Source organism: Stigmatopora argus, chromosome 4 (assembly GCF_051989625.1).
Source record: "Stigmatopora argus isolate UIUO_Sarg chromosome 4, RoL_Sarg_1.0, whole genome shotgun sequence".
NCBI lineage: Eukaryota > Metazoa > Chordata > Actinopteri > Syngnathiformes > Syngnathidae > Stigmatopora > Stigmatopora argus.
In genome coordinates this window covers 7,177,392-7,191,016 of record NC_135390.1, presented here as the reverse complement: position 1 = coordinate 7,191,016, position 13,625 = coordinate 7,177,392, and the positions used below count along the sequence as shown (strand labels likewise).

At 41.6% G+C, this 13,625-nt stretch overlaps 1 protein-coding gene across 4 annotated transcripts in view; it reads left to right on the top strand.

Annotated features, from left to right (window-relative positions):
• The first annotated feature begins 558 nt into the window (after positions 1-558).
• The window catches only part of LOC144073585 (nuclear factor of activated T-cells, cytoplasmic 1-like), a 57,085-nt gene continuing 44,018 nt past the window's right edge, over positions 559-13,625 (top strand). For 2 of the 4 annotated variants that reach the window (XM_077599546.1, XM_077599550.1), the window contains exons 1-3: positions 559-1,241; positions 4,671-5,775; positions 7,061-7,220. In XM_077599546.1, the coding sequence (XP_077455672.1) occupies positions 1,223-1,241; positions 4,671-5,775; positions 7,061-7,220 (1,284 nt within the window). In that variant the 5' untranslated portion in view covers positions 559-1,222. The remainder of the gene's footprint in view (positions 1,242-4,670; positions 5,776-7,060; positions 7,221-13,625) is intronic. The other 2 variants (XM_077599547.1, XM_077599548.1) reach the window with 2 other exon arrangements.

Genomic DNA, 13,625 nt, shown 5'->3' with positions numbered 1-13,625 from the left:
AACCGGCCCTCCAGGGCCGTTGTGGGTGCCGGTTTTTGTTCCAACCAATCCAAAACAAACAGTTAAACCAATGAGGTTTCTGCTGGAAAAAAAGAAGCAACTGACTGCAATCCACTGATTGCACTTCTAGAATACCAGATTGGTGGAACGGTTTCCTCTTACAGGTTGGAATGAAAACCCACACCCACTGCGGCCCTTTCTGGAATAGTTTGGGGACCACTGAATTAAAACATCCAAAGCAGGTGTCATTGGTAGTACATTTTAAGTCCTCGAGAGCCCCTATCCAGTCGTTTTTCATGTCTCCCTCCACCAACACACCTGAATCAAATAATCAGAATCAGTATGAAGCTTCTGGACAGCTTGCTGATGAGTTGATCATTTGATTCAGGTGTGTTGGTGGCAAACAGACTGGATAGGGGCTCTCGAGGACTGGACTAGGCCACCCCTGTTTTTAGTCATCTCCCCATCTCATCTCATTTTCTGAACTGGTTTATCCTCACTAGGGTCGCGTCGCGGGAGCTGCTAGAGCCTATCCCCGCTGACTTCGGGCCATCAAATTAATACCATTATAATCAGCTGCTGGTCATTAATGTAACCGGTGTGTTGAAATGGGTTAAGCGTGTGTATACAAACACAAAGAAAGCGAAGGTGTGCGCGCGCACCAATATACACAAACACAGAGGCATTACACACAAGAAACACACGCACACACGCGCGCGCACTTTGGGATCTTGCGTTGGAAACCGTCGCTCCGACCAGGAGCTTGCAAGCCGGGTAGCTGGCGTCATGGATGGGCGGCGCGCTGACGGAGAACGCAGGGTGTTTTCCAGCTTTAAAAGAACCAGAGACTGCCCCTTTGACAAAGCCGCGCTGCGTCATCGACCTGGGGAGACTCTTGCTGGAGACCTTCAATGGCCACACGGCAGAAGAACTCACCTCAGCCTTATTAGTCTCTTCCGCAGCGCTCATCTTCTCATTAATTCGGCTCGTACTCATCCGATGTGCAATACTCGCCACGTAAATAATCAAGTCCATCACGTTTCTGCAAATTGGTAGTTGACTCGCGATTTTATGATCGAGCGTGCACTATTTGATTCTTGACTCTCAGCCGGAGAAAGTTCTGCGCCGCTTGTTGAATGCAGGATACTCCGTTTGAGCGTCTTTTCCAAGCGCAGCTTTGAAGCTTCAGCCAGCAAGGAGTTCAATCGTCTCTCTCGCCGAAATGAAATCTGCAGAAGAAGGTAAATTCGCAATACACGAGTTTGCCATATGTTGATGCCTGGCGTTGCTTGCGTCTAAAGAAACTGATATTGGAATCATCCTTGCACCATCATTTGTCAACATTTCCTGACACGATAGCAGATAAATAGTCTCGAATCACCCAAAAAGTATGATTGTATCTTGTCCATTTTTAAAGATGATGTCATGCAACACTTGAGCTTAACATTCAATGTAGTGAATTTTGCTCTATGAAGTATCATAGATATCTGTAATATTGGTGTCAATATTTGTTATTCACAGATTTTCCTATACATTTTATAGATGGTTATATTGCACCCAGCCTCTAGAATCTAGATAATTATTACATGTAATATTATGATCAAACTATGAAGGAATATGTAGGAAAGCAATGGAGTTTATTAAGTGTTGAGTGAATTCGGTCTGTTTGCAAGAGGCAAGAGCATTCATCCCCTTTTTAAATGCAAATGATGTTGCAGCCTTAATTTGTGATTAATGTCGCAAAATTTCATTGGGTACAACAAACGTCATTGATAGTTTGCCTTGTGCGGTTTCCAGTGCTGATGTCAGTGGCTTTGCAGAGTTGGGATATCATTCTGACTTTGATATTTCAGATGAACGGGTGCGGGTTTTATTATTATTCATTTTGGCCTCAAATCGTCTAATTGGTAACAGATGTTTGTATGTGTGCGTGTCTGCTTGCGTGTGCGAGAGAGGCATAGACTTGTGTCTTTTTAGGGATGCCGAGTAGCTTGCTTGGCAGAGTATCATACTTAACCACTCACAGCCTGCTCAGCAGTATTCCGCCAAAGTCTGCTTTATTATCTCACAACTTCACAAGTCCAACGCTAAAAAACACACATCCTATTGGGGTCCTGCCATAGACTGCACTCAGTCTGTGTAATAAATGAGGGCCCAGGATTCTTTGCTCAAGAAGATACAGATGGCTTCTGTGGGCAACCACCTATCTGTCCCTGAGGTCCCGTCGTTCTTAACCAACAGTAGACCACAATCCCTGTAGATAGATATATTCATACTTTAGGCATGCATGCTTGGTTGTGCTAAGAGTGCTTTTTAAAAAAATGGCATAAATGGGAACATTTGGATGAAAGATATGGAGTACGTCATGTCGCATTGTTTATTAATATACTGTTGCTTAGATGATGTTTAATCAAACTTTAATGAATAGCAGACTTACAGGATCCCGTAGCAAGACTTTAAATCGGAATATGTTCATTCATTTTTGTTAATAGTATGACCGATGAAACCCTCAAATTTATGCAAAATGTTATGGGAGAGAAAAAGTGAAAAGCAACATTTGGTGGAGTATTGTGTGAAGGAAGAATGATGTGTTGTGTATGATAGCAAAAAAGAGAAGAAGAAAAACTGCTGCAACTTTTAGCAAAGTAAGTCAGGCTTAAAGTAAGGAGGTGTGTCACACTGGGTGGAGTGGGCAGGCACAGTATGTCATCTGTTGGTCTTGAGAAGAGCATAAGCCAGAAAAGCAAAGCATCAGAAGAGATTAAACTGGACACCTTTTAAGGGACATAGCGATGAGTTTTCAAGAAGAGCAAGAATTCAATTTGAGTTATATGTTTGAGCACAGCCAGTGTGTTTATCAGTCTCAGAGAGGTGAGTTACGAAAATGCATTTCTATAGGCAATTTATACTTGGTGGGTTTTTACCTATTGAAAATGACTACTCTTTGTAATGTTATGTAACAATAATATATCAACCATTTTAAAGTAATAGAGAGGAAGAATTCAACTTGAATTATGTTTGAGCACAGCCAGTGTGTTTATCAGTCTCAGAGAAGTGTGTTATGAAAATGCATTTCCTTAGGCAATTCATACTTGTTGGGTTTTTACCTATTGAAAATTACTACTCTTTGTAATGTTATGTAACAATAATATATCAACTATTTTAAAGTAATAAAAAGCAAGAATTCAACTTGAGTTATATGTTTGAGCACAGCCAGTGTGTTTATCAGTCTCAGAGAGGTGTGTTTATGAAAATGCATTTCTTTAAGTAATTTATACTTGGTGGGTTTTTACGTATTGAAATGTATTCTTTGTAATGTTATGTGACAATCATATTTCAAATATTTTGAAGTGCTTTGCCACACTTACTCAAAGACAGTGCACATTTTCCATTGAAGGATTGAAGTTATCTGATTAGCTATACTGCATGTTGCACTGTTATCTTAAAAATCATAATGCGCTTCTGGTATAGTACACTTGTCTGAGGTACGGCACAGCATCAATTCTGAAAAAAACAGACCCACTATCAGATATCAATTTCTAACCATTATAGAATGTGGTGTGTGACAAAAGTCATAATGCACAGCATGGCGGTGAACAAATGACCAGTACCAAAGGGGAATGTCCCTGATTGGCACACTGACTGAACGGTGTCTACTCTTTGACAGGTTCCCCTTATCGACAATATTATAAAATTCAGAAATCACACTTACAACTGTTGATGTAACAGCAGCTGTGTAGCAGAGAAGGAAAGCCTACAACAGGGGTGCCCAACTCTGGTTCTTGAGGCCCCCTATCCAATCTGTTTTCCATATCTCCTTCCTCTATCACACCTGAATCAAATGATCAACTCATCAGCAAGCTGTCCAGAAGCTAGGTAAAGGTCCTGATTATTTGATTCAGATGTGTCAGTAGAGGAGGCGGCCCGGCGGATGGGTGGTTAGCGTGTTGGCCTCACACCGGGGGACATAGGTTCAAATCCAGGTCGGTCCACCTGTGTGGAGTTTGCATGTTCCCCCAGGCCTGTGCGGGTTTTCTATGGGTACTCCTTTTTTTGGTTGGTAGAGGGAGACATGAAAAACAGACTGGATAGGGGCCCTCGAGGACCGGAGTTGGGCACCCATGGCTTATAAGAATTCAGTCTCTTTGTGTTGTGTGTTGTTTATATTGCATGCTCTCTTGTACTTGTGCCTCCGAGTATGAGTGTGTTATGCAGCAGCAGCCTCTATTTGACTTAATCATAAGCTCAGAGCGAAACGTGAGTGCTGTCAGATTTCCATAGGGGAGGGCCTAATTCACTCACTGAGTGATGCAATCAATCAAATAAAGCATCCATCAGTCTGCTGCTGGATGGATTCCTGTAGTGCACATTTGACAGTAGGGAGTGCCAAGCCGAGTCTTAAATGAACTTATCCCACAAACAGGGTGGCTGTGCAACTCTGGACTACAGATGAACATCATATACAGTAACTACTTTGAAATGATTGCTAAACCTCTCCAGATGTTCGTAGAATAAAGAAAGGAGTCAGTCTGTCGCTTGTAAGATTTGTATGGGAGTATTGTTTGCACCCATAATCATGGCTAATTATTGGTATAGTATAATGTCTCTGGGCACCTTAGTCTGTTAGGCACACATGTTTCTATGATCAAAATGTTCTTATTTATTTTCAGATGCATTCAGCTATGCACCAAATGTCACCCTCTCTCTTCCACTTGGGATGGGAAACCCATGTCTGGCCACTCAATACCACACCTTACAGTCCAGCCCTGTTATCTCCGTGACGTCTTGCCATCAGTCAGGCTACAGCTTCCAAAATGACAACCATGTGGCCCCAGGTTATTATCTACCACATGCCGTAAGACCAAATGGAGCTCCAGCCCTGGAAAGTCCTCGTATTGAAATCACTGCCTACAGCCAGTGCACTGAAGCTCCAGTGGAGGAAAGAGGCTGTGATGACCACATCATCAAAAGAGGTGTTAACTCCATTGTGACATTAACACTGCCTAGTGGAGATGGCTACCGAGATCCCAGCTGCCTTAGTCCTGCGAGCAGCATTTCATCACGCAGCTGTAACTCTGAAGCATCCTCCTTCGAGTCTGGCTTTTACAACTATGATAACTCTCTACAGAATTCCCCCTGGCAGTCTCCCTGTGTTTCACCCAGGGGCTCATCTTCACTTTTGTCTTGTCCGCATGCCAGTGGTCCTGCAGCCTCCCCTCACAATTCACCCTCCACATCTCCTCAGATTGGAGCAGTGGCTGAAGAAGGCTGGCCAGCTCAGCCTCGCGACTCTAGGCCTAACTCTCCTTCTTTCAGTGGAGGCGGTGGATGCAGCATTATCAACAATGCTGCAGTGGGCAAGAGAAAGTACAGCTTCAATGACAATCCCTACCACCAGACATCCCGTTCACCACACCAATCGTCTACCCCTTCCCCACATGGGTCCCCTAGAGTCAGTGTCACAGATGAGAACTGGCTTGCCAATGCAAACCAGTATACCAACTCTGCGATTGTGGCTGCAATCAATGCTCTGACTACAGATGGAATGGTAGACATGGGGGAAGGGATTCCCATTAAGACACGAAAGTTGGTAGACCATTCACCTTCCATGAGCCTCAAGGTGGAACCGAGTGGAGAGGAACGCAGTCATGAGGGGGATATTAGTCCCGACGAATATTCTTCTCGCCTCATTTTAAAGAAGGAGAACTACTGTGGAGGCTTCCTGGAGGTGCCCCAGAATCCTTATTCCTGGTCTAAACCCAAGCATTACCTCAGGTATGTAATTCATCTCAAAATTTGAGATAAAAAAACATCTAGTCATATTTTTTTTAAAATAAAATAAAAATACAGAGGAACTCCTCCCCAGAAACCGCGACCAAAATCCATTTTTAGGTATAATATTTTCCCTTTAATTTTTTTGTACTTTTAAAATATTAATGGCATCTCTCAAGGCATTATTTTCCATGCCAATAGCACACTTTCCTGTCGGAAATAAAGTGTTTGATTATGATTGTGAGTAACAGGAAGTAGGAGTGACAGGCCTGGCTGAAAGGGAAACAGTCTGTGGGTTAATCAGACTTCTCTCTGCGGCGGTCTGTCGCGCCATCAGACCATCTCGTTTTGTAGCCTCGGTGATGTCATGCTCCAACCGGACAGATAAAGTCTTGTGGTGGGAAATCAGTTCGTTTTGGGTCAACAAACAGTGCAAGTTGCCCAAATATGCCAGAGATTGGTTTCAGCTGAGCCACCTTTCAGGTCAGGGATTCCACATTTACCATTGTCTGATACGTGTTTGTTTTGGTTAAGATATCGTTGCAATGATCACATGGGAAGCACCTAACCCTCCACGAAGAGAACAATGATGTTGAATGAGGCCAGTTTGGGTTTTAAGAGGCAGGCATCATGCCACAGCACCCCATTACACTGTCTTACTCTACTGTCTTTAGTAAAGGATTCGATTTTACCTATCAAATTGAAATCAATCGGCATTCTATCAACGAGGCTGAGTGACGGTGTGTACGTGCAATATTTGTTTTTGTAGCCCAGAAATGTCATTCCTCCAATCTCGCAAGCACACAGTGCCAGTTTCCACTTGTGACAATATAGTATTAACACACAAGTTTTAGCCAAAACAGTATGGTCTATTCTTTTAATAAAAATGAGACACACATCGTTACCCAGGCATCGGGGATTACACATGATTAGATTTTAAACCATGATGAAATGGAGAGGGATTAAGACCGTCTGAATTACACAAAGTGTCCAAACTGTAGGATAATTTAAAGCAAGGTCAAAACTTTTTGACATAGATTACTTTGACAGAACTGGGGCTTGTGGAAAAAAAGTGTCAAAACTCGAGCAGTTTCATTGGATATAATAGAGGGTAAAGAAAAGACAAATGTAGAGACCTATAACCATATGTCACATGCATGCAGTAGGTTGGAAATGTTAAACAGTGCAGTTTTCTCAACGTTGTAATTCCTTTCATTATTTTGAATGAAGTGTGGACAGTTTCAGAAATCATGCCAAAATTAATCTATAATGTGCAACATTATTGCAGCCCATCCCTGCCGGCACTTGACTGGCAGCTTCCATCATGCTCTGGTCCATACAGTTTACAGATCGAGTTACAGCCAAAGTCCCACCATAGGGCTCACTATGAGACTGAAGGCAGCCGTGGAGCAGTCAAGGCTCTATCTGGAGGCCACCCAGTTGTCCAGGTATGTTGACTACACTACATTCTCAGTTAACTGGTTCTGGTGTAAAGGTATAAATAGTAATATATAATGATTAGCCATTTGTAGGGATAAACTCACCATTGTTCTGTCCAAAAGCAAGATGGGACATATAATATTTGGGTGTTGTTTCTAAATAACAAGATAATCTCCATGATATGCAGTTTGGGTGCAAATCTGTTGAAAATGTCACTTATAGTAAGTGCACTGCACATGACACAAGCACATATTACTCTACCTAATAGTTACTGTACGATATCTGTTCAGATGGACAAATACACTATGCATGTACTTTCATTACATCTTGACTTAAATATGGCAAGAAAGGATTGCCAACAGAAAATTTTTCACTTGCAAGCTACTATGAAATTGACTCAAAATTCAACTCCAGCGCGATTCATTCATTTTCTGAACCGCTTTATCCTCACTAGGGTCGCGGGGGTGCTGGAGTCTATCCCAGCTGACTTTTGGGCCGGGGCAAAGAACACCCTGAATTGGTGGCCAGCCAATTGCAGGGTACAAGAAGACAAACAACCATTCACACACACATTCATACATGGTAGCAATTTAGAGTGTCCAATCAGCCTACCATGCATGTTTTTTTTTTAAATGTGTGAGGAAACAAGAGCATCCAGAGAAAACCCACGCAAGCCCGAGGAGAACATGCAAACTCCACTTTCTTAGTTATTGAATTATGAAAGTCACTTTGTTACCTTACTTTAAAAGAAAAGATAATATAGAAGATGATGATTTTAAAAAGGGCCTTTATTGTCCAGAGTACACAGAGAAAACCCATGCAAGCCCACGGAGTACATGCAAACTCCATACAGTGAGGACCGACCTAGGATCGAGCACTCAACCCCAGAATTGTAAGGCCGACCACTCGGACGCCGGGCCAGTGTTAATCGGATAAATGAAAAAACGAACAAGAAAATACAAGTCTTATAGAAATTAGAGCAGGCCTGTTTATGATTTTGCACACCAATGCATTAGCGTATTTATTGTTACATGCTTAAAAATCATATACGTATATATATATTATTCATTCATTTTCCGTACCACTTATTCAAATTCAATTTCTATAAATGTCCGGTTGCTGCTGAACGTCTTAGTATCAAGCATACAGACTCAATTAGTATAGATCAGGACTATTGCTGGTATGCTTGGCAAACACTTCAACAGCCCGTTAGTCTCGACAACAGCAAAACCGAAAGATTCTTTCACACTGTGGGCATCTTAGTTCATACAATATGCTAATCTAGCAGTACAAGTATGTGAGGAAGGACGCTAAATAATGGTAACTCATTCACTGCCATTGATGGTGTGTCCAATTCTTATAAGCTGGAAGGGCTAGGGAACGACCTTGTTTCAGCACCATTGACAGTGACAGACTCTTAGGGTTGGCAGTGAATGATCACGGTCAATGAGAGCTAAAAGTAAAAAAGGTTTATTCACAAGAATTGATTGAAAGGTATTAAAATGTTACAATATTACAAAACCACAAAATTTAAATATTGTTTTTTTTATTTAACCCATTTTATTAACCAGCAAAATATGAGCATAAGATCTTCTAAGCCGTGTGCGCAATGTCAAAAGTGCTTGACAGCTGGGTTTAAAAAAAAAAAAACCTTAAATAAATAAATACATTTTAAAAAGTACTGCCTGTCATGATGCAAAATTAAGGCATCTAAATTATTGTAAATATTAACTTTAAAAATTAATGTTTTTCACTGAGACAAAGAGGTAAGTGCTTTCTAAACACAAATGCTGCCAATTCTGTATACAAAGTAGATGATATACAAAATACATCCTTGAGAGCAATTGTATGCCTCATAAGATAATGTGTGAGTGGATAATTGGGATTTCACATGGAAATTGAGTCGCCGTGGAAACAACTTGCATCATGTCAATTGCAAGGAAGATCATTTTACATTCATTCATTCATTTTCTCTAACGCTTATTCTCACAAGGGTTGCAGGGGGTGCTAAAGTCTATCCCTGAATTGGTGCACAGCCAATTGCAGGGTAAAGGCAAAAAGACAACCATTCACACTCACACTTATACAAAAGGGCAAGTTAGAGTGTTCAACCACCCTACCCTGCATATTTTTGGGATGTAGGAGGAAACTGGAGTATCTGAAGAAAACCCACGCAAGCCGAGAACATGCAAACTCCACACAGGAAGGTCTGAACCTGGGAGTAAACCCTTGATCTCAGATGTTTTAATGAATGTATTAAATTAATGTAGGACACAGTTGTTATTAGCACGTTCCACTTTCTCATGCGGCCACTTTGGCAAATGAATTGCCCACCCCTGAGCAAGAGGGTCTGCTACAAAGACAACGTGCACTGTGTATTCAGGGCATCTGAAGTAAAAATTTCTTTTATTCATTCATCCAGTTTTATTAAATGTGTCTTCAGTTGTGTTGTTGTCATCATGAAGGATAGGGCATGTCATATTCCCCAGTGCCCTGTGGTAACGAGTGGCAGGCGGTGGATGGGTGAGGTGCAGTCAAGGAGAATAAGTCAATAATGACACAGGGACACGGGTGTAGGAAGCAGTGAAGGAAGTGTGTGTGCAAAGGGCAGTCTAGTAAGAATGAGAAAGGCCAGAGAGGATTGGCACAGCTGGGTTTTTTTTGGTTGCCTTGGGAGATTCTCTGTATCTTACTGATTAAAGTCTTGGTGGCCCGGTGGTTGACTGAGCATAGTTTTAGTCGTTGAGTCAGGAGAGATGTTTTTGGTAAAGAGTCACAATCATGGCACTCTCCAGAGTGCACCTCTCTGCTCTGCGTGCTTCACTGCCCCCCTCTCAGGGGGAGTTGAAGATGTCACTCCTTTTGAACTGCTCATCCTTCAACTATTTCCCAGATCTACACAAGCATGGCACCTTGCACTCAAGTACATAAATGATCACAGCTACATACACACTGAGTGGTGACGTTTGTTAGAAAGCAAAAACAGGTGGGGGAAAACGACTAGATTAAAAACATCAGGGATACAGTATTTTTTATAGAGCTTTTGAGAAAGCAACATATATTAATATGGAAATGCTAAACTGCCCAGTATTTTTTGTTATCCCAAAAGAATATTTTTCCCCTAAATTGCACCGACAAGGCCTTACACCTCCGTAGACACTGGCAAAATTCAGTTCAGCAATGTGTGAGTACTTAGGCACTTGTTTCATCTTTTGTTTGTCATGGTCCAATTCAGGTTTATATGTATTGCGCTTAATTAACTATATTCATTTTTTTCGTGTATAAAAGCAAGTTTAACGGCTGTCGGGTGGCAACTTTGTCTGAGGCTCAATGTAACTCAGTTCATTTTCCCATTCCCAAACTTTCACATTCATGCTGGATTCGCACTCCATCGTTCATAGTACCTTCCCATATTCATAACCTCATGATTGGGACTTTTTCTGATACACACAGCTGCTTTTTCACTTTATTTACAGCAGCCAACTATTGCGGCACTGAAAGTGTCGAGTAATCTATTGGACCCGCTCCGTCATTTCCCAACCAATCTGTTCATTTACCACAAATATTCCAAAAGTCCACAAAATGTTTTTCAAAGCTGTTCTTTGGTAAACCAACAACCTGGTCCATCTATATTCGCAGACATTGAGTGGTGTACTTTTGACTGGAGGGAAACAATGGATGAGGGGGGTGGCTGATGCAATCCATATTGATTTCATTGTAATTATTGTGTATGGAGTTTGATCTAAAATGCGGGTCCTGGTGAAGATGAAGCAACAGCTCTGAGGATTAACCTCGGTCAGGAAACACACAAGACATTCAACAGGCCCTTAATAACAAAAGACAATAACACCTGTGGAATATTAACCCTGACTTACAGCAGAATTCTGCATATGGCTAGTTCATACAGGATAATGACAGGCCTATAGGGCTTTTTGCCTACCTCAGTCACACATACACAACTTCACTCACTCTCTCATTAAGTCTAAAGCAGCAACAGACACAGTGTAATTTCAACAGGATGTGGCCATCGTCCCTGTTAACATGTGCGTGACTTAATACCCATCTCCTTTCCTCTGAACATATATGTAATAAACATCACATTTGCTGTATGTTTTCTACCACTGTTACATGAAAGACCTCATGGAAATGTGTCTGATTCTTTGCACATGCAAACTCACCTAAGATCCGCTGTTCACTTTTTGTATAATCCCGGAAATAAATACAATTTGCATTGTCACCTATGTTCGTCCAATCCAATGTGTATCCTACGTTTCATATAAAGACAGTTGGGAACGCATCATTTTTACATATCTCCAGCAGTAAATGGAGGTTGCCTTTAACTGGAAATAAATACTAAACTTTTGGCTGCTTGTTATAAAATGTAATACCACTAGTATAGTTTTTATAGTCTTATCTTCATAATAATGTATACTAGTATACAGTATAGTCTTTTGTTCACCCAAAGGCATCTGTGATAGGCTGCCATAACCTAAAAGGAAAAGCAATTAAGAAATGAATAGATGGGGGATTAAATAGGTGAAAATATTTCCAGTTATTTTAGCTGTCACAAACTGTTTTTTTTAGAAATGACAGTGTTTAAGAATTTCTTAAAATGCTGAATTGAGTTGTCAGTATGGCAGGGTGGTTGTTTATTTGTTAGCACATCGGCCTCACAGTTTTGAGATTGTGGATTCAATCTCCTGTGGGTTTTGACCTTCCTCTGGGGAGTTTTCATGTCCTCCCCGTGCTGCATGGGTTTTCTCTGGGTACTCTGGTTTCCTGTCACACCCCCAAAAACATGCACTGTAGCCTGGTTGAACACTCTAAATTGCCTCTGGGTATGAGTGTGAAGGCAAATGTGTGTTTGTCTCTGTGTGCCCTGCAATTGGCTGCTAACTAATTTAGGATGTCCCCCACCTACTGCCCCTAGTTCAGCTCCAGCACCCCCATGACCCTGGTGAGGATAAGCGCCACGTTAAATGAATGAATGAAAATACTGTAAATTTGAGTATTTTGACTTGGTAGTAATTTTAGGACAGAGGTACAGCTGTGATGAGCACAGATTAAACTGGATACAGCAAACACTGTTTGTGTGCGGCCTGAAGGTAGATGGGATATTGCTGAAAAGTCTGAATCCACTCCTCTTTCTCCTCCCCTTCCCCTGCTAAAAGAGGGGTTTACCACTGCTGCTGCTGCTACTGATCGTCTTTTCTCTTTCCCAAATCCCTTCGCCACGTGTACGTCTACACGTCATGACATTTCTCCAGGCAGTGATGAAATCAGAAAGAGAAGTCCGCCTCCCCAGGCCTGCACAGTGTATTCACACTGGCTTTAAATGCCAATTTTCTAGAAAGTCAATTGGAAAATTATACATACCGTATATTAGACAACTGAAAAACATAATTTATACATTGTTTCTAAGGAGGGAAGACAGTATCCTTATTACTGAAATGTCAAAGGGTATATAATAGCTCTTTTGTGCCTTTTAAAAGGATGAATGATTTCAAGTCACAAGAGGTGCACACGTTCCTTTTCCGTTTTAGCTTGTCACCTTTCCACATCATCACAACTGACCCAGACAATACACCTGCATCCAATTACACAATTAATGCATCACCTGCCATATTCATAATGTTTCGAGTTGACAAATTGCTCAGGCAAACTAGCTTGCAGTGTAAGTTGGAAAAGCTGACAGAGTTGACATTCGTTGAGAATATGCAGGTCAAGCCTCTGTTCAGAAAAAAAAGGAACCATCAGTTCAAGTAGCAGTAGAATAAAATAAAATAAAGGAAGAATACTCTTGTGATTGAGTGGAAACTAATTCCGACTGTTGCCTGTTGCCCATAGTTATCTCAGGCAGATTGCACTACCTCTGTTTACACATTTGCGTATATAAGTGGCACAGAAGATGCATGAGGCAACTAAAGCGGAGCATTGTTAGCTAAATGCTCAATTATGTTGTGCAAGATCATAGAGTATGCTGCATTTCTGAGGGAAGCCTAGCTATATCACAGACTGCACTCAATCACTATCTTGAAATCCCCACTTTGGGAAAAACATGGAAAACTAAGATGTGCATTCTGCTTCACTATTTTAATGGGCATCACAAAAAGTAGTCAAATGGATTGGCTTGGTGGCTTTGGGAGAGGGTCAGAGGAGCACATATGTAAAAGAAATAGTGGGAAGTTGGCTTGAGGGGGCTCACAACTCCATCATCATATGAAGGACTACATGAGTCATTTCCTCTGCACCATGAGCTCACAAGGATTCAAGTGGGAATGCCACTATCATAGAGCGCTACCACCAAATGAGTGAGGGAATAAATAACCACCCTTTAACTTAATACCCAACCCCTCAGTGCATTTCTCCATATAGCCACATGGCAGTTGAGGTAATAGGTGGCGGCCAACAAC